General features: G+C 36.4%; 1 protein-coding gene, 1 long non-coding RNA gene and 1 pseudogene across 2 annotated transcripts; 2 read left to right on the top strand and 1 right to left on the bottom strand.

Moving 5' to 3' along the window:
* Positions 1-50: 50 nt before the first annotated feature.
* Positions 51-717, bottom strand: LOC149656762 (uncharacterized). The gene is made up of 2 exons (XR_016370023.1): positions 430-717; positions 51-364 (listed from the first exon to the last, which is right to left on the bottom strand). It is a non-coding gene; the product is annotated as an uncharacterized LOC149656762 (long non-coding RNA).
* A 7625-nt stretch (positions 718-8342) lies between these two features.
* On the top strand, positions 8343-12861 carry LOC149656761 (uncharacterized). The gene is made up of 3 exons (XM_089844625.1): positions 8343-8361; positions 8494-8757; positions 11722-12861. Exons 1-3 carry the CDS (start codon positions 8343-8345, stop codon positions 12609-12611), a joined length of 1173 nt encoding a protein of 390 aa, XP_089700751.1. The 3' UTR covers positions 12612-12861.
* Positions 12862-17524: 4663 nt separating this feature from the next.
* LOC149656760 (putative protein BRICK1-B) lies at positions 17525-19444 on the top strand (annotated as a pseudogene).
* The last annotated feature ends 3116 nt before the right edge of the window (positions 19445-22560 follow it).

The following is a 22560-nucleotide window of genomic DNA, read 5'->3' as shown; positions in this document are numbered from 1 at the left end:
AGATATGGAAATGTTTCTTAAGTTAAAATTTATGAAATATTAAAGCAGTATACAAAGCATAGCAAATTTACTGTAAATCAGACGACATTTTACATCCAATAATGATATACTTGTACACATTAAAATCATCCGATGGGGGAAAAACGGGAAATGAAGAGATAAAACTTTGGAGGGATATTACCTTTACGTGTTTGTAAAGGCCCAATTTTCTACTCCTCAACTGTATGCCCTCTATGTTCAAAGCCATATTCACAACAGGGTTGGCATGTAAACACTATCCTCTCGTTTCACCTCAACGATTTTCTTAGTTTAACAACATGACTTAACGTTACATAACACCAAAGCTTATTTGTGGCTACACACACTGAAAGTAAATGCGTACCATAAAAAGCATGAAAACACGAAGCTATTATCCGATTACAATCAGACCTTTCACTGGTCTGGGCTGCGTTCAGCAGAGCTCACCAAAAAAGACAGCGGATTTTGGAAATGTTTACCGGTGAGCTCTGTCGTCATAGCTTTTCTCCGGTCATCGGCGTTTCATAAATGACGCTAGCGCAATAAAGCGTGCAAGGTACCAAGGCTTAACAAAAATTGTAGGATAACATATTTATAGAGATAGATAACAACTTTTATAATTAAAATTAGAAAATAACATATCTCTTAAAATTCTCGCGTGATCAACTGGTTTCACGCCAATTAAATAGCTATAGTCCCATAAAGCTTTTTGTATTAATTCCTCCATGGTTTTTTCGCCAAGCTGAGAACTACGCGTCTTACGTCACGTTATCCAAAAAGCCGACTATTAGCGATTTCTCTCGGCACGTTTTCGTCCGCCACTGGGAACACGAGTGCAACACTCGCCCAGAATCGCGTTTTCCACTGACCCCAAAAACTGCCCGAGAATTGCTCTTTCGTGCTCTGAAAAATTCGACGGAGCGACGGTGCTCGAGTATGACGTAACAAAATTAAAATGGCGCACCACGCGGTATCTCATAGAAGACAGGCTCTCGCTTATGCTTATTTATTTCTGGAATCATCTTCTGAAAGTTCTGAAGATGAAGAATAAGAGGTTTTATCATTACTTTAAAGATATTACGCCTCATCCTAAAACCAATAATTATATCAGAGACGTGGTCGATCATTACTCAAAATAGATTTTTTTGTAAATTAATGGAAATGATAAGTCTATTAATTGGTTTCAGCCCATTTGCGTCAAGATATATACATTTTATTACAATTTCGTCTCCGCACGGCGCCACTTTTGATTATTCAGAGCGCGCTCGGACCTCTCGATCGTGTTCCACTGACGAAACTATTCTCTCCAAAACTCGCTGAGGGCAGTTACGTCATCCTAACCCTGAGAGCACTCTTTGGAGCAGTCAGTGGAAATCGCTATATTTTTTTTGAAGACCGCGCTAGCTCAGCGCTAAGGACCGTGACGTCAAAATACAAAAACAAAACCCAGTTATGTAGGACACTGCTAGCAGCGCTGGGCTCTGCTGAACGCGGCCCAGATTTCCACCATGATTATAAAATCTAAGCCTAATTATTTAAAAGTGTATTTAACTTTCGGCTCACTCTGAACCGTTAATGTCTCTGCATTCAGAAACGAAAACCAAACCCAAACGTTTACTTTCTGGTTCACTAGGCCTATTGACAAACAAAAGTTCATTTGACCAACATAGCAGCGTTGAGCTTGTATTCACTGTGACTTTAGAAAGGATTATGCTATAAACAGATGTAGTATAGCTTAAGTAAAATATAAACATCCATTTTAAATAATAATATTAAAAAAAATCTTTGGAATATCAAAATGAAACGGAGCTTTAAAGCTACAAAAATACTAAATGCATCATAATTACGAAAAATATTTCCACATATTCATTTTATATTATGGAAAACGGGAATATTAAGGTTCTGAAGGATTTCTTTACACATCAAAACAAAACGAACTTCTAACGCAGCGCACTAGTGTTACAACGGACGGACACATATAGACAAACACATAGACTGCTGTTTTACCCTTTCCGTATTAATTTTGAGTTGAGAGACATGATTATCTTAAATATTAAAATAAATATAATTAATATTAAATATTTTCTTCGATAGTTGTTCGCCTTATTGAGCGTTACATCGTTTTGAAAAAGAACAATTAAACATTCTTGAGAGACTTGACTAATATTGGCGTTTGAAATGAAGCATACGCCGGTTGCTTCGCCTTCATCAAATAGGTAGTATATAAGGGTGTCGAATCGCAGCTATGGATAAGAACAGCGCAATTGCGTGAACCTTTGGTGGAAGCCCCACCATTGGGAGGCCGGACGTTTCTCGTAACCCTGGCCGATCGCCGCGTATGTCTTAACCTTAAGGAGTAGAAGCCAGGTGTACAGACTGGTGTCCATGTGGGATGGACAAAAACAAAGGCCAGAAGATGGTGGTGTTAGAAGCCAGGTGTACAGACTGGTGTCCATGTGGGATGGACAAAAACAAAGACCAGAAGATGGTGGTGTTAGAAACCAGGTGTTCAGACTGGAGAGAGTATAGCCGCCTGTATACCGAATTAATTCGGTATACAGGCGGCCTTTACGTAGCCCCATTTGTTGCCCCCCCCCTTTTCTATCTATCTCGTTCCTCTAGATGGTACCGTGCCTGAAGGGGGAAAATATGGTTGGGGGGGGGACGGCACGTATCACGTGATATTGTTGGCGGGAAATTTGAATTTGTTTTTAGTGTATTGGTACGACGTCATGTGACTTGGTGACGACATTCAGTGTCCATAGTGTTATTATTTGGTGTATGTTTAGGATCTTGTATACATTTAGTGGATGATTTAATGGTAATTCTATAGGTTCAGTAGACCCTTTCTACACGCACCCGTCCCGTAATGTTGTTTTTTTTGAATGATTTTAAGGTCTCTCCATGTATGCTTATGCCATACTAAAGAACTAGATTAGGTTTACGTAGTTTATTGAAAATTAAGCAAAGACTAAGTTCTACAGTAAGGATGTATGCTTTGTATTGTTATTATTAGGTGTATTTTTAGGATATTGCGTACATTTAGGGTATAATGTGTAGGTAATTCTATAGGTTCAAGTAAACCCTTTCTACACACACCCTTCCCGTAATGTTGTTCTTTGTATGATTTTGAGGTCTCTCCATGTATGCTTATGTTATACTAAAGAACTAGTTTTAAGTGAGATATGGTTTACATTGCCCAATTACAGTTACAAATTAAGTTGCGACGCGGTACTAGGTGTACTCATGTTTTGTATTGTTATTATTCGGTGTATCTTTAGTATATTGTGTACATTTAGGGTATGATTTATATAGGTTCAGTAAGCTCTTTCTACACACGCCCTTCCCGTAGTGTTATTCTTTGTACGATTTTAAGGTCTCTCCATGTATGCTTATGTTATACTAAAGAACTAGTTTTAATTGAGTTAGGGTTTACGTATTTTATTGAAAACTAAACTATGATGCGGTTCTAGGTACTCATGTTTTGTATTGTTATTATTTGGTATATCTTTATGATATTGTATACATTTATGGTGTGATTTATATAGGTTCAGTAGGCCCTTTCTACACCTACCCTTCCCTTGTTGTTATTCTTTGTATGATTTTGAGGTCTCTCCATTTATGCTTATGTTATACTAAAGAACTAGTTTTAATTGAGATAGGGTTTACATAGTTTATTGAAGAAGGTTCGAATACGACGCGGTTCTAGGTGTACTCCTTTTGTGTATTGGTTATTGAGTTACAGGGTTAAAACAATAGCACATTTTTATATCATAAAAGGGGAATTACGGCAGTTTTTACACAACTTGGTAGCTGGTAATCAGTTAAAATGAACAAAAATTACTATAAAACATCATAAAATGCTGATCCTAACTAAAGTATACACGAATATAGCTAGACTGCTTCATATATTTTCTAATTAGCACACATTTTAAGCGACATTTTAATCAAAAAAGAATTACATATACCGTAACACATGATTTCTTACTAACCTTGTCAACAACCTTTCTCACCAGAGTTCGGAACTGAAATGACTCTCTATAGTTTACAAAATCCCCTTTTGGCAACCCAGCAGGTGTAGGTTACATGACATTAAGGGGGAGGAGGAGGTCGAACATGGTTCATAACAAAAGAATTTATCCCAATCTGCTTTTATTTATACGCAAGCACGTTCAGACGTGTCTAAAGGTCTTTGGGGGGGGCATGTAAATGTCACTTGATTCCTTGCATTGCTATCAATGTAATTTATATTTAGAGTGATTTATGACTCACTACCAACGTGTTAAGACATTCCATCTGTTTTTTAGTTATACGTAAACATGTCCAGGCGTGTCTTAATGGCTTTGGGGGGGGGGTCGAACCATTTGTATTGAATCAATGGAATTTATATTTAGAGTGATCTATTGCTTTATTAATGGGGGCTGGTGATTCATCCTACGATGGGGTTTCAAGCATTTAATTGATTACAGGTGTTTGCCCCGAGGGCATTATTAGGACAAGCCTCAACAAGTTTAAGATGTTTCCGTTGCGTCAACAGAAAGGCAATATATCATTAGACCGAAGCATTGACCTAAACGTACTATATTTATCAAAATTATCGGCAGCGTAAATCAAAAATTTGTGGAAAACGTAAAAACGGTATTGAAAGAAGCATCATTCACAACGCATTTCGTGTTAAAAGTAAAAAACAATCGAAACGTTTTTGATCAACCACGTTACATTTTTTCGCAACGAAATTGAGCATTTAAAATTTTTAAAAACCCATAGGAATACATGGGGAAATGAATAAACCACCGACACGAAATCAGTCATGCACGTGACAATTGACAGACACGGAACGAGTCATTTGAAAAACATTTCAAATTAATTAAAACGTTTCGATAAATTTTAGCTAAATTTATCGAAATTACTCTATGTTTCACCAAAAACACTTGATTTAGCAAAATTTCACCAATTTTTTTCTATTTAAATAAAAATTTAATACCTCTTAACCCCCCCCCCTCTTCGCAGTAAATAGTATAGCGATGTTTTACTATACAGAGACTAAGCTAATTAAACAAAGTATTTCTTAGGAAACGTCCATCCATTCGAGCACGAGTATTAAAATACCCAAAGTATATGTTTACAATGTCGAATTATCTACATAGTTTCACACTAGAAAATCACTGCTATTTACACTGTTCTAGGGAAAAACACAGATTTTAACTAACACCTTTAGAAAAAACATACATCCTATTTACTAAAACAGATTATAGCACCAGCGAAAAGTTCAAAGTACAACACAGAGTGTCATTTAGCTAATGTCAGTGCATGAATCGTGGATTTCTAGCAAATAGAAGGAAAAATTATACGCAACATTTTTCTATAAAAATGCTTATTTGGGTTTCCTAAATTCCCCAAAGAATTGCATACAAAGTTTGAAAAAGTACTGACTTCAGTTAATCCAACTCACTTTGTTTCTTTAGTTGCCTTAAAATGACGAAACGAGTCATTTGAAAAAGAGTTCACATGACTAAAAATGTAGCGATGATTTTCGCAATATATTTATCAAAATGATTCGATGAAAAATATATTTTCATTAATTTCAGAATCATTAATTTCAATACATAACGCGATGGTGTTGCAGACTTAAGGAATTTAATTTTCTATACCTCAAAACTAACTTTACTCTTATCGTTGCAATTTATTTATTTATTTAATAAGGCTCGAGGGATAGGGTAGTGAAGCCTGCAGGGCTTGGGTACGACCCCCCTCCATGGCACAAGAGTCTAGATACAATACGAGAGTATATACAAACGGGGGAATAGTACAAACCGAAACGTACAAACGGACTAACAAAAGAGAGAAATCTTACGAAATGGTTAAGTTTAAACATTCAGTTACGTCATTAAAATTGTTCCTTACTAGTAAATTTGAATATCATGAAAAATACGGGTTTTTACACCAATAGTTACAAAATTTGACGACTGCTTTGATTAAATTTAATATGATAACACTAGTATTAGTGGTTAGGGTCGCTCATTCTTGAGATGTTTTTAGATAGCTTTTTTTAGATACATTGGAATTTATTGTCCTTTTTTTAATTGGACCACCTACCTGGTTTTATGACATTAAAAGGGGGGAGGGGGAAGAGGTCGAACTCGATCCATAACAAAAGGATTTATGCCCATCAGTTTTTTATTTATACGTAACTTCGTTCAGACGTGATGGCTTTTAGGGGCATGGTCGAACCATTTGCATTGTTTTGAATGGAATTTATTTTTTGATTTATTGTTTTGTTAGTTGGTGACTCTTCCTACCACGAAACATTTAATTCAAGGGGTTTGCCCCGCAGTCATTATCCTGACAAGTTTAAAAGGCCTTTTTGGTGCGTTAACCGAAACCATGAAAATATATGAGTATTTTTCCAGAACTATAGGAGACTAATTTCGTTCTTTTTTTAAAGATGCCCGAAATAACGCTCTTTTATCATCTTTAACATAGCAAATAATGTAACAAAGCTATCCTAAATACCCCATTTTACCTTCAATCTGGCAGCTAAATCAAAAACTTTCAGTGCTTACATCTCAAGTAAACGCTGTATCAATCTAGGATTAATCAAAACATTTGTTAAAAAACAGTACATTTTTTAACCTTTTTATCGCAAACCATACAATATATTGTGATTTTCCCCCTCGATGAAGTCTCTTAAGCCGATCTTAAATAATTGTGGGTTCAACATTGTTAACAAGTTGGGTAGGGTAAAACATTAATATTATTTCTTGTCAGATCTTTCAGTCTATACAGAACTTTGACGAGATTAAGAATACTTTGGTAGAAAAATCAGGCTCAAATCCTTGTTTGTTTCAGTCATTCTCACAAAGCACTAGAATTCTTTACCCAAATCAGACCATATGGCATTGGGTTTAGCTTCCTTTATTTACAAGCCTTTCACAGTCAATTGTGTCCTTTTTCAAAGGTATTACAGTTCTATCACTACACTAGCAAGTAGCGAAAATTATCATTAATCACAAATTAACCCAATCAATCGCATTTCGGTAGTACATACATTTACGCCTTTTGTTATACACATCGGTGGAGAAAGGTCTTTTGTTCTAATCCTGCGAAAGACGCATAATGTTTGGACTTGTTTTGAGAATTTCATTCCGTTGATAAACCTTTTCATAACGAATACGATTTCGATTGGCATTGTCTCTTCTTTAAAAGTTTCGAAATTTGGCCTCTTAAGGAATTAAATATGTTATATGTAAGTGTCTAGTTGCTAGCTGGTTGATGAAATATTTTATTACCTATTCCGTAAACACGTTCAGGCAAGGGCTTTAGGAGGTGGTTTACCAGTGCTATTTCATTGTTTTCATTGGAATCTATTTTGTGATTCATTGCTTTTTTAATTGTGTAGGCTGACGTCTCTCCTACACATTCACAGTGTGATTCATGACCGTGAGAAACTATCTTTTCATAGGTTAGCATTTTTTTTGAAAAGTGTACAATGGTTTTTATGACCTATTAAGGAAATTCGGAACCATATTATTTAGCAGACATGAAGATATCAAAGGATATTTTCACAATTGAGAATCTCTAGAAACGCTTTACGCACCCTGTTTTTTATTTATTACAAGTATTGTCCCTTATTTGCGGTGTTTATACCAAAAATCTATTTATAGGCCACTCTTTTCTGGACAATTTATTTGACATAAAGCAAATCCAACGTTCTTTTGTTATAAAATCGGTAAACTATTAACAGGCGTGTGTCCGAAAATGCATAAAGAGAAAAACATCTGATGACTGATTAGCAATAAATCAAGATATTGTTAAACGATTGAATAACGTGGGCGTGTCTATTAAGAAATTTAGTTAGCTTAAGGTGGCATTTTTTTGAAAAATGTACAATGGTTTTTATGACCTGTTAGAGAAATTCGGAACGTTATTATTTATCAGACTTGAAGACAACAAAGGATATTGTCACAATTGAGACTCACTAGAAAGTTTTTACACACCATGTTTTTCATTTATTACCCCAATAAAATTGTCCCTTATTTGCGGTGTTTATACCAAAATTCTATTTATAGTCCGCTCTTCTGTTGACAATTTACTTGACATAAAGCAAAGCCAGCGCTATTTTGTTATAAAATGGGTAAACTATTAACAGGCCTGGCTCCGAAAATGCATTGTGTGAAAACATCTGGTGACCGATAGGATCAGGTAATAAAGGCTATTGTTAAATTATTGAGGAATGTAGGCGTGTCTATTAAGAAATTTAGTATAAAAGCGGCTTAGGAAATGATCAAAATACGCAGTCGATCTTCAAACATCGAAAGATAAACATGGATCCTGAAACTCTCCGTACAACATTGAACGAACTGACTATAAATAGACCAGAGGACTGTAATACCATAGAAGAATTGGAAAACCTAAGGGATCTAATTCCGAGTCCCTTAAGAACTGAATATGTAGATCGCCTAGCGAAATGACAAGAAGAAATTGAGCTGGGTATACACGAAGAAGCTCAAATCGCCGACTTCAACAGCTCGCAATATGACAAAGAGATAGCCGCATTTTTAGACGGAAAAGATCAAGGACCACCCGCAGAGGAGATACTATTGAACGATACCTTGGAGAGGGAGAACGGTTCTGAAGAGACGCTTTCTGACGATGATATCGACGTACAATGGGGAGGAGGAGAAACGGACCAACCCGCACCTATTGACAACGTACCTTCTTGCGAGATAATAGGGCAAAGTGAGAGATTTTACAAACATTTTAACATGTATGGCCGAGAGGTAGTACTTAGAGTTACAGACGATCCCGTCGCTAGTGTATGTACCGTAACCAAATGCATCCTTAGTAAGTATAGACCTACAGACTACGTCCAAATTACTTTAAAGAGTGCGGCGAATATTTGTAGGTCTGAACTAGAATTATCCTTTAGAAGAGCTGATCAAGTAGACCCCAATATTCTTTTTGACCAGCTTAGTGTTATGCTCTATGATGACGAAATGGAAGCATTTTTCCTAGGTCCTGTTAAAATTATTTTTAGCATTGTAAGAATACCGGAGGGTAAAGGGCGCCCTGTAGCACGAGGGATTAAACCTTTCAATCTATTCTGTAAAGATAGACGAGGTATTGTACGTATAGTCAATTCTGACAACCTGTGTTTAGCTCAAGCGTTATGTGTAGCTATGACTCATAGAGCTTACGCCGACGATACAACGGGTGACAAGACTCTAAAAACGCGATATTTAACTATATCTAAAATAGATCCAAAGGGCACACTACAAAGAAATGAGGCTTTAGATTTATGTTATAAGGCCGATGTAAAAGTTAGTGAGTGTGGGACTGCCGAATCGTTTGAAAGGTTCAAATCTTATTTAAATCAATATTCGATTTTCGTCTACAAATTCGAAAATAGCGTCCCTGTTTTGATTTTAGGCGAAAATGATCCATATGATACTAGGCCCCGCCTCTTTTTATTGAGTGAAAATAACCATTATAACGTTATTACAAAATTAAGGCCACTTTTTAGCCACGACCGATTCTGCGAAAAATGTCTCGTACCCTATTGGCGAATACAGTCCCATAAATGTAATGACTTTTGTTTTAGTTGCATGAGACCCACTATCTGCCAAGGTTCCCAGATAGCTTGTGAGTCTTGCTTACGGAAATTCTTAGGCGATGATTGCTATCAAAGTCACTTAGCATCTTCCAGCAGTAAAAAGTCCCTATGTGAGCGCCTTTTTCACTGTAAAGACTGTTTAAAAATTATTGATTTTTCCCGAAGAACTGAGATGCATACGTGTGATGAGATTTATTGCCAGGTCTGTAAGAAATATCAGCCCAGCAATCACTTATGTTATATCCAGGTTATCAAAGCCAAACCTCTGGAAGTGCCATCCGTTAAAAAGCCTAGACCTAATCAGCCAAATCTTATGTACATTTTCTTTGACGTAGAATGCGTGCAAACGGTGTGTCAGGAAAAGTTAGGAGCCTATGAACACCAGGCTATCCTATTAGTCAGCATAACCGTGTGTGAGCATTGTATAGATGAAACATCCCTAAATTTTAACTGTAATATGTGTAGTCAGTTTGGTACGCGTAAGCAACAATTTTCAGGCGGTAATCCTATAGCTTTATTTTTAGATTATTTAATGCAGTTGCATGCCGTTAAGAACGTCATCATACTGTCTCACTATGGCAGTAATTATGATAATCAGTTACTAATTCGAGAAATCATAAATAGAGATGAAAAATTCGTTCCATCTTTGAAAATTAACGGAACTCGAATTTTAGAAATGAAATTGTTTAACTTGCTATTTCTTGATTCCTATAATTTCATCCCTGTAGCTTTAGCAAAGTTTCCCTCTACTTTTGGTATACCCGACGTAGCCAAAGGGTATTTTCCACATTTTTTATTCAATGTTGTAGAACATAATTTTGAAGTAAATAGACAGAATGAAACCAACTATGTTATAGAAACTAATCTCCCCCCTATCGAAGCTTATGGTTGTCAATATTTTACAAGGAAAAATTTAGATATCTTCTTAAAATGGCATAGCTCCGAGGATAGTAAAGGTCACGGTTTCGACTTCCTGAGTGAACTCAATTATTATTGTGAGAACGATACGGTTTTACTATTCCTAGGATGTTTAACTTTCCGTACGCTACTCATTAAAGTAACTGGCGTAGATCCATTTAATTGCGGCGCAATTACTCTTCCTGGCGTGTGCTCTTATGTGTTTCGCCGAAATTATCTTAAACCTGATACTATAGGCATCATACCCGCTAATTATTATAGACTTAGCGAAAATCAGTCGATAGGGGCTATAGAATGGTTAGAGTGGACTGCACACAAAAGAAACATAACTATCCAATCCTCCTTTAGAGGGAAAGAAACCAGAATCAAAAAACTTAAAGTAGACGGATTTTGTGAAATCAACAAGGAAATATTCGAGTATTGGGGGTGTTTCTATCATGGGTGTAAAATACACTTTCCTTTAAACAGAAACAAGGCTTTGCATGGAGACCCTGCGCAAACCTTGAATTCCAGATATTTTAGAAGCATGATCATGTTAGCCAAATTAGAATCTCTCAATTATACAGTAAATGTCAAATGGGAGTGCGCATGGCAGAAGGAAAAAGTAAATAAACCCGAAATAATAGAGTTTTTAAACCATAATGATATTATGCCTAAAATAGTAAAAAGATTAGACCCTCGTGATGCATTCTTCGGGGGGAGATGTTGCGCAACAAAACTATACCATAAAACAACAGGATCGGAGCGAATTCACTACGTGGATTTCACAAGTCTATACCCATTCATTAATAAAACCACCAAGATACCTATAGGACATCCTGAGATCATATTAGACGATTTTCCTGACATATTTTCGTTTGATGGTCTTCTTAAATGTGACATATTACCGGCCCAAAACCTAATTCATCCCGTTCTGCCCGCTCGTATTAATGGAAAATTAACATTTCCATTATGCTACACATGTTGTAAAACCCAGTTTCAAGGTGATTGCGAACATACTCCTGAAAAAAGAGAATTGAGAGGTACATGGGTAGTCGACGAGTTACGTCATGCAGTAGAGAATGGTTACACAATCACACGAATGTACGAGGCTTGGTCATACAAAGTGACACAGTACGACCCCAAACCAAAACAGGGAGGACTGTTTAAAGATTATGTTAATACCTTTTTAGAATACAAAACCCTAGCTAGCGGCTTCCCGGCAGATTGCCAGACTCAAGAAGATAAGGAGAACTATGTCAAAAGTTTCAAAGACGAAGAGGGTGTAGAACTGGATATCACTAAAGTAGAGAAAAATGAAGGTCTCAGATGTCTTAGCAAACTTATGCTCAACTCTTTTTGGGGTAAATTTGGCCAGAAAACAAGACACACCTCTACCGAACTAATCAAAGATGCCAACAAATTGTACGGATTAATATTAAATCCAGACTTGGAGGTTAAAAGTTTACTAACAATCAACGAAAACACCGTACTAGTAAAGTACGAACACATCCTAGAAAACGAGTTCGTACAGAAACATACAAACGTAGTTATCGCTTGCTACACAACATATATGGCTCGATTACATTTACTAAAACATCTTGAAAAGGTCGGAGACCTTTGTTTTTATTATGACACGGATAGTTTAGTGTACCTCTCGCCAGACGGCGCACATTTGCTACCCACAGGCGATTATTTAGGGGAACTAAAAAATGAACTAGAACCCTATGGCCCAGATGCGTATATTTGCGAATGGGGGAGTGCTGGACCAAAGAACTATTCTATGGATATTCTAGACCCTAAAACCGGCAAAAAAACTAACATTATCAAAGTTAAAGGATTTTATTTAAACGCCTCTACTGAAAATTATATAAATTTTGAAACAATGAAGAATCTACTAGGCGTAAACAATGAAGGTGAACCTCTAATGAACTCGGTTCAAGTCCCTATTGGTCCTCAAATCAGACGTCTACAAGATCACACTCTGATCACGATCAACCAGACCAAAACATATCAGGTCGTAGTGGATAAAGTTAGAATTCTACCTGACTATAAAACTGCCCCCTACGGTTATATTAACTAGAATCCTTGACATTTTCCACATAAGTTACTTGTATATATTTTAGATACCCAGTATCAGTATTTTAATTAGTATCTCAAGTATTATTTTTAGTATTATTAACGTATTTCAATTAATAATATGTAACAATATTTTAACGAATACGCAGCGTTTTTGGTAATATTTTTGCATTTAGTAAGCTTTTTTAATTAGTATATATTAGCACTTTAGTATAAAAATAAGTATTGAATTGTTTTGTATAAGTGTAATTTTTATTTTTTGATGATAATTATAACGTTTTTTAGTAGTATTTCCATATTTTTATCAGTAATCGTATATCAGTATTTTAGCGCGTCAGAAAAAATATATTTTTTCGTCAATCCCGTGAACATTTTAGTTTAATAACTAGCCTGATATTTGTACTGAAATCGTATAATAACCATTATTGCTTTTAATTCATATTAAAAGTAGTATTGTTATATTTTCTATGAAGGTACAAGGGTATATATGCACTTAATAATCTCGCATGCAGTAGTATTGCTATACTTTCTAAGATGGTAAATGTTTATGTGCTTAATCATCTTGTACTACCATTTTTTTTGAAGTAGTATTAATTTTGCATTTTAGTGAATTTGTTTGTTATCAAAATCAGTGTAATTCTTGCTTTTTGATGATGTTTTTAGTAGCGATTGCGCATTTTAACTGTATATCAATATTTTAGCGCGTATATATTTTTCAGTCAATCCAATGAGGATTTTTAGTTTAATAACTAGTATTGTGCTTATTTGCCATGTATTCTATGTAATTCGTATGTCCTGATGTTTTTTTTTTTAGTAATTTTTTGCATTTTAGCTCAAGTAATTGTACTTATTCTCCAAATTCGTATTAAAACTAATGTGAATCAATTTAATTAATGGTGTTTTATAGAAGGTACATGGATATATATGTACTTAATAATCTCGCATGCAGTAATATTGTTCTATTTTCTATGATGGTAAATGTTTATGTGCTTAATCATCTTGTACTACTATTTTTTTGAAGTAGCAATAATTTTGCATTTTAGTGAATTTGTTTGTTATCAAAATCGGTGTAATTCTTGCTTTTTGATGATGTTTTTCAGTACCGATTGCGCCTTTTAACTGTATATCAGTATTTTAGAGCGTATATATTTTTCAGTCAATCCTATATGTTTGTTTAATTTAATAACTAGTATTGTGCTTGTTTGCCATGTATTCTACGTAACCCGTATTTTCTAATGTTTTTTAGTAATATTTCGCATTTTAACTCAAGTAATTGTAATTATTCTCCAAATTCGTATCCTCGTAAATGTAATCCTTATGTTCTGAGTTTTTTTAGCTGTACTGCTTCATTTTAACTTCTAATCAAATGCCAAACTGTGCAAAAACTGCCGTAATACCACGTTTATGGTATTAAAATGTACTATTGTTCTAACCTTGTATTTCGTTTACTAGCTATAACACCCTACTGTAGTACCGCATCATAGGGTTAGTTGAACCTTTTTTCAATGTAAACCTTATCTCACTTAAAACTAGTTCTTTAGTATAACATAAACATACATGGATACCTTAAAATCATACAGGACGGTGTAGAAAGGGTTTACTTGAACTTATAGAATTACCAACACATTATACCCTAAATGTACGCAATATCCTAAAAATACACCTAATAATAACAATACAAAGCATACATCCTTACTGTAGAACTTAGTCTTTGCTTAATTTTCAATAAACTACGTAAACCTAATCTAGTTCTTTAGTATGGCATAAGCATACATGGAGAGACCTTAAAATCATTCAAAAAAAAAACATTACGGGACGGGTGCGTGTAGAAAGGGTCTACTGAACCTATAGAATTACCATTAAATCATCCACTAAATGTATACAGTAGCCTAAAGATACACCAAATAATAACATTATGGACACTGAATGTCGTCACCAAGTCACATGACGTCGTACCAATACACTAAAAACAAATTCAAATTTCCCGCCAACAATATCACGTGATACGTGCCGTCCCCCCCCCCTCCAGCCATATTTTCCCCCTTCAGGCACGGTACCATCTAGAGGAACGAGATAGATAGAAAAGGGGGGGCAACAAATGGGGCTACGTAAAGGCCGCCTGTATACCGAATTAATTCGGTATACAGGCGGCTATACTCTCTGACTGGTGTCCATGTGGGATGGACAAAAACAAAGACCAGAAGATGGTGGTGTTAGAAGCCAGGTGTACAGACTGGTGTCCATGTGTGATGGACAAAAACAAAGACCAGAAAATGATGGTGATAGAAGCCAGTAAGTACAGACTGGTGTCTATGTGGAATGGACAAAGACCACAAAATGGTGGTGTTTGAAGCCAATAAGTACAGATTGGTATTCATGTAGAATAGACAATTGACTAGTCAGATGAAGTAATAGTGGCCAGTTGATTTGTGGATAGATTCAAGTTTTGAAATTTCCGGGAACTGTGAATACGGTCCGGAAATAGCGAACACATTTGCTTCAATTCGGAAACTGCGAACACGGTCCCCTGGGGTGTAAGTCAATAACAACAGACAGACACACACACACACACACAGACACGTCGAAATTAGAACCTCTCCGTGACATACGTCACTCGGAGAGGTAAAAAATATATATTTTTTTCTAAACAAGCTTTTAAAACAATGTATTAGTTCTGATAGGTATCAGCAGAAGGGATAGTAGAAGAGAAGTATTATATACTTCTGAGTATATAATGAGCGGCATCCTTCTTCTATTATCCCCTTCTGGAAATACTTATTATATTTATGACTTCTTGCTGCTCCACGTTCTGTTATTGTTATTTGCCTAAGCTTTCAGAAGTTGCAAAAAGGTTTTGGTTAAGCTTATTTCTATTAAAACAAAATTGTTCGGGTTAAAGTTATCTTTATCTCCAGTTTCGATAGCAAACTTGGGTAGGTATTTTTAAAACCGCAAGTCAGCAGCATAATGGGTGACACCTTAAAAATATATAATCTAAATCTCTTTATTTCTGATTAAATATGAGTGATTAGATCTGACACATACTTTATAATCGGCTGTGTCAACTTACATAGTCCTTGAGCATTACAAGTGCTTATTAGACTTTTATGGATTGACGGTAATTTTTATTTACCCGAGCCTTGAAGCCATTGATTTGTGTTGTTTATTTTTATTTTTAATAGTTCAATCTTTCTTATGTTTCCTCATCATTTATTTACTCCAAAGCTTACAAAGAATGCTCAAGTTTTTTTTCCTTTAATGAAGCAATTAAACTCCCAAGTTTTTGCCTCCGAAATAATTTTGTTCTGTTCTATTATACTAGATTAGATCCGAAGCTATATTCTACGTTAACTCTGAATACATCATTTAGCCATTGGAAACTTTTTTATTTAAAAAATATCCGATCTAAACTTTTGTAGTATAATAGATACCTAAAAACAAACGTGTCATAAAAATTTCAGGTCATTTGGATCAATATGACTTGGATATTCCAAAAAAACCTACCACCTACCCATTGAACTTATTGTAAATTTTCGGTTCCTTTGAATTTCCCGCCGCTGATCCGAGGGTTGGGTTTTTCACCTGGTTGAACCACCCCAACAGGACCAGGCTAGGAAATAAGACAGGTTTACAGGTCAAAAACCAGTTTATTAATAGCTTGGACCACTTTTTTTATTCAAAACGCGAGGGTCACTGGTCCCAATGACTAGTTTATTAATTCCTACTTTTATTAAAAATTGATATGGGGACCTCTTTAATTATTTTCATTTTAACATAAATTTCGACTCCAGGAGTCCAGTCGTGTATACAACCCTAAGCCGAGAGAGATTTTTTAGAAGAGAGAACGACCACAAGTCCTGGGACCAGTAGAAAAATAAATTGGGGAAGGGTCACTGGTCCCGGGACCAGTTTCATATTTAAGACATCAGGGGTCACTGGTCCGGAGGACTAGTTCAGAAATAAACCTTATTTCCAAGCCTGAACAGGACCCAATTAACTATTTCACGCGCTTGTGGCGCCATCCCAATGCAACCAAGGGAACTAAAAGAAAAGGCGGGAAATTTGGCTGATACATTTCTTATCTAGGCTTCGAGATGGCGACACCATCGCGTGATAAACTTGGTAGCTGTCCATTCGTTACTCACCGCCTCCTATATTAAATCAGGGATAAGGGAGTCAGATGGATTGGAAATGATGATGGGCGACCTGCGGCACCACATCTCTCCCAATGTACCTCGCGCACGCCCCTACCCTTCGGTAGGCGATTGCTAAGTGCTGCCGCGTATCGCCATTTTATTTGTATGAGAACTAGCTTCTATTTTTAAGATAGAGGGAGCGCCCTTTACAATTTCGTCCAGTACGACCCTACCTAACCGCTGAGGATGCTGGGAGGACTATGGTGCCGTAGGTGGGGGTACACAGGCAACGCTATAGGTATGGGGGTTTCCACTCCATTCCTCTCTCCTTCAAGATTAAATAATATACATATAGGTGGCGGTGCATTACCAAAGAGAATATAGGGGAGGAGTGGAACCTCCCCCGCTCCACAAGCGTAAATAGTTATGTCTCGCCTAAATTATAGATAGTTTTCACACATGGAGGATTCATACCATTTACACCAGGAGACCGGGCTATCTGGCGGACAAAAACTCGTCTGCTTTTGTCCTCCAGATAGCCCGGCTTCCTGGTGTAAATGGTATGAATCCTCCATGTGTGAAAACTATCTATACTAGCGGTACGAGGGAGTTTCCGGCTCAGTAGCGCCACCTACATACCATTTAATGTCTCAAACGGAAATGCCTCGGTACTGAGCGTTGAAGATGCGCGGTAGAAAAGAGTGACAAGTTTTGCCCCATTTTCCACTCCTTCCCTATATTCTCTTTGCTCAATGTTTCCGACCAGGTCGAGAGAAGTAAAATGGCGATGGTGGAAAGAGAAGCTATTCAAAAACAAATTCAACAAGATTGGGCTAATCGAGAGTACATCGAAGTAATCTGGAAGTATAAAGAAAATCGCCGATTTCCTAAACTCATTTGGTAATAAAAACCGTTCAAACATTGAATTTTAAGTGGGATTATTTGGTGAAACACTAGTGTTAAACCAAGGCTTAGGTAGTGTAGTGTTGTGTTCTTGTGTTATTGTATATGTCAATGTTTGTCTTGTTGTGCCTTTTAATAATTCCTATTAGAAATCGCAAATTGTGAAATATCTTCTTAACACATAAAAGAATCTATGTTATTGAAAGATAATTTTCTCTGTGACATGAAGACGGAAACCCTTACCCAAACCTTGTTGCAACTAAAAACTATTATGGGAGATAAAGTTGCCATCTTAGCCCCATCTCTCTACCCACATCTTAACATTTGGATAGATGATAAACACTGCTATCAATCACTGCTTTAAATCTTCTCCCTCAATATACTTACTTTCATTCATATGATATCCTTTAAAGGATCTTATTTAAATAGTTTTACCTATAGAGCTATTTCAGTGGGGGAAAAATTTCGTCTGCTACGAAAATTGGGCCTGCCTTTGAGTGTAGAGGGCGGCCATTTTGTGAATGTTTCTCTATGGGCAAATAGCATTGGTGACGTAGCCATTACCCCTCTGAAATAGCTCTATTATTACAGATATGTCTTGCCGATCACGAATTGAGACTCTAAATGAGAAGTTAACGTCTTTGGAAAGGAAGATTGAGTATTTGGAAGCCAGGGTAAGATATCAACTCCGTTATTAACTTGCGTTCTTGAAATTGCGTGTGTTTGCAATAATTCTTTGAACTTCAAAACAAATAGAAATAGATAATTTATGTGGTTTGGAAATGAAAAAAAAACTTTCAAATATCAAAAAATTATTTAAACACAGGATTCATACAAACCTGGAAAACCGGGAAAACCTGGAAAAATCAGGGAAATAAATAGTTGACAAAAACCTCAGGGAAAATTCAGGGAAATTTAGAATTCTTAGTAAAATTCAGGGAAATCGGGGAAATTTGCGTCAAACAGGGGCCGAGTAATTAAGCAAAATGTTCGTGAACATACCCTCCATAGGATTAACATTACACCCAACTTTGGAGGCTCATAACTCTGGTTATATTAGAGATACGGGAATGTCCTTTGATTATGTTATAGTCATATTTATCCCCCATCTAACCATACTAAAAACGTACGGCTACGACAAACAGGGGCCGAGTAATTAAGCAAAATGTTCATAAACATACCACCCTCCATAGGATTAACATTACACTATATTTGGAGCCTCATAACTCTGGTTCTAATAGAGATACGGGGATGCCCTTTGAGTATGTTATAGCCCTATTTGCCCCCACCCCCTCCTTCGTTAACATTTGCTCCATAGGATACTCCATATAGGGGAAAAACCTGGAAAATTCAGGGAAGTATATGGGGAAAAACCTGGAAATCTCAGGGAAATTTGTTTTCCAAAAATTGTATGAACCCTGTAAACAAAGAACGTTTTTGACTTTTGAGATTTTATTTATTTGCTTAGGACAACTTGTTTATTGTTGCATCTGATATATTTAAAGATGCAAAGCATTTGCTTGAAATAGAATATTTGTTTTTATTAAAAAAAAGTATTGTTTTGCAGGTGACAAAAGGTGAAACATTGACATAAGGAACAATGTGAATTTCTCTTTCACCAAATTTTGGACCACATATGGTGTATTTGGGGGGGTTTTCATATTTTGTGATATAAGACTGTCTTCTTCAAGATTTTTCCATATGTCTAGATAATCTAGTATATTTTTTCTCACATGTTCAATTCAGTTCAGTTCTATGCCATAAGGAACTATTAAAAGCTGGCCATTAGCATTTCAAATGTGTCTCTTCAATTATTGCCATAAATATCTTTCCTATGTGTTACAGTTTACCTATTTTTCAATTGCCCTTGAGTATGATCATAACCCTGTAATATTCGTAAGTATGAGTCTGCCATATTGACCCGTAATATTGACTGTATGCTAAACAAAATTAAGAGAACTGCGCCATCTGTGTTTAAACATTTCTCCTCCAAACCGAAACCGAATAAATCAATAAAGGCATGACCTACTGTGATTATTCATCCTTGGTCGAGTCTAGTTATAGGTTCAAATTAAGACCATAGGCCATTGGTATTTTTTGAAAAACCCGTACCACAAGGGGACGCCCTTTTAAAAGGACTGTAAAGGGCATCGGGGGGGGGGTGACTGAGGAAAGGCGTGGTTCAAAGAAACTAACACTTTTGGGCATTGGTGCTGCAATCCTGCGAAAATTAAGGACTAGGTGTCCAGTCCCACTGCTTATGGAGTCTTTGTATCTTGGCGTCACGTGGTGCCTGTGACGTGTTTCAAACTTATGAAGGGTATTATAGGGCTATGATTTATACCATAAGTTAAATAAAGGTGATTATGTAATCTATAAAATAATAGGTTTCACACAGTGTCTTATTATTATTAACTTGTTAAGCTTATGATGATTAATATCTTTTGATATAGGCTTATGGTTTTAGTACATTATACTGGTAAATCTTCAATAGTTTTGCTTAGTGTTTTTATGGGTTGAGATGTAGCGTGGTGTTCAGTTAACATTATGGGATGTATTTTATTGTGATTTTCTCTGGGCCGAATTCTAGACCAACTGGTGTTAGAATGTCTTCTGTATTTCGCGGCTTTTTGTTCGAATTCCTGTTTGAGTTCAAGCTCTTCCTCGAGCTTTTTCTGATTGGTTACAGCGTCGTCAATGACGCGATGCATTATGGGAGCGATTTTTGATACGTCATATTCACAGGCTATTCGCGAAATGCTAAGATGATATTGTTGCACATAGATGGAGACACCTGAAATCAGAATTTGAAAAATTTGTCGATATTTCAAGGCGGGTGTAAAATCATGAACGCTGGATCTCTAAAGGGACCGGAAAACGCCCGCCTTCCACTGTACAAACCGATTCCTCTCTAGCATAGCATTGGGGGAAGGAATGGAGGTTGTGAATTTGGGAACACTCAAGGCCATTCGGTCTTTTGTGCTTCTTCAAAAACCTATTGAAAAAAATTTAAACGATCTTGGCCGTACCCGTTTTTTTTATTTATTTTTTACAAAGCAAACGTGCTATAGAGAAAAATCTATTCCGTTTACCAGTCCCATAAGAGATTCAGCGTTCATGGTAAAATTGCTTCAGTATTGTTTTATTTTCCGCGTATGTTATAAATTATGCTTGAATTATGACATCCTTAAAGCAAATGTCGGCACCTGTGGTGCTCTAGCTATACTTCTATAGACTAGTGGCGGTAGAGAGGGGTGTAGACTGTGTATCCCTCCCTCTAGGCGCGATCTTGTAAGAGGGGATACTGTACGCTCTCAGTAGGGGGGGGTGACACTGAGCTAAGAGATAGAAGGATATGACGTTTGCGTACGTAGTACTGCCATAAACATAATTGTATGGCCTGAGCTGACGACTTCCAATATGGTCGCCAAAACCGATGTAAGAGATAGGAGGGAGCCGAGACTCGCTTTAAGTTGAATGTTTCATTCAGGGATAGATGTAATTTTAGAAGCAGGAATGGAGAATGGTTAGTATTTACTTCAGTCCAACTCATTAGCCCATTATAGAGCCCCTCCCTCCAACACGTAACGAAAATTTTAAATTATTAATTTAATTATTAAACTACGTTTCGATGACGTTGCTGACGGGGACGGCGAAAAATACGTGATTCCTTTTTACCTCTGTCCCTATGACCCCGCCTCTTCTTTCATACCCCCTCCGTCCCGTGGAAGGGGGTCCGGGACTTTGAGGCGCGCCCACATAACTCTGTTCTCCATTCCTACTTCTAAAATTAAATCTATCCCTGGTTCATTTTACTAACCTGAGAGCAAGCCTTGTCCAACTGATATTTCTCCATATCGGACAGAGTGTATTTGGTTTGCCTATTTTTAATAGACAACCATGTATAATCGGCGGCTTTTTCAGTCAACGAATGGGATTCTTTCAATTTTTCCTTGTAACGAATTTCGGCAAATACCTGCAATTTTTATGATTATTATTTAATTGGTTAATTAAATGCCGTGTTATTGCAGCGTATAAATTCAACAAAATTCAAGATTTTAGTGATTTTTTTGGTGTGTAAAATCCGTGGGTTTTTCTGAGGGGGGGGGAGGTATTCAAGTTTATCACATACACGCGTATTTAATCAAACTAAACGTGCTTGTATATTTAATCATAACACTCTAATCTCTAATCATAATATACCAACACCACTTATTCCCACTCCATTTTCAATCCTCCATAAATCCCTATTTATTTTTGATAATTTTGATAATATCTCGCCATTCTCAAATATCCATCATTGTTTCTATCCGTAATCATTTTCCCAACTTGAGCGTAATTACCCGTACAAAAATTTTAGGCTGTAATTCATCTGCATACGCGCTTTTTTATCGCTATCACGCTGTAATAGGTATACATTAAGACTACATTTTCTGCAGGTCGAAAAACGCGAAAATTTAACAACAATTCCAGAACTGCAAATTGTCTGCCGTTTCTACATTTTCTGTTTATTATCTGTTAATTGTCTGTACTGGCAGAAATATGCAGCGCGATTCTGCAAACGCGATGCAAAAGTAGAAATAACAGCTGCTAGTTTAAAACTGTAATTTGACCACAGTTATAGACATGTTACAGATCTGCAAAAGTGATGGAAAAGTAGAAATCCAGCTGCCAATTTAAAACTGCAATTTGACTATATTTATTGACATGTTACAGGTTTGCAAAAGTGATTAAAAAGTAGAAATACCAGCTGCTAGTTTAAAACTGCAACTTGACCACATTTATAGACATGTTACAGGCCTGCAAATGTGATGGAAATGTAGAAATCCAGATGCCAATTTAAAACTGTAATTTTACCTCATTTATAGACATGTTACAGGTCTGCAAAACTTATGGAAAAGTAGATATTCAGCT

Source organism: Phalangium opilio, unplaced genomic scaffold, assembly GCF_054372755.1.
Source record: "Phalangium opilio isolate 3A_F unplaced genomic scaffold, DU_Popi_V2 ptg000077l_1, whole genome shotgun sequence".
NCBI classification, from domain to species: domain Eukaryota; kingdom Metazoa; phylum Arthropoda; class Arachnida; order Opiliones; family Phalangiidae; genus Phalangium; species Phalangium opilio.
Note: the sequence above shows the minus strand (reverse complement) of the source record. Positions and strands in the feature narration are given on the sequence as shown.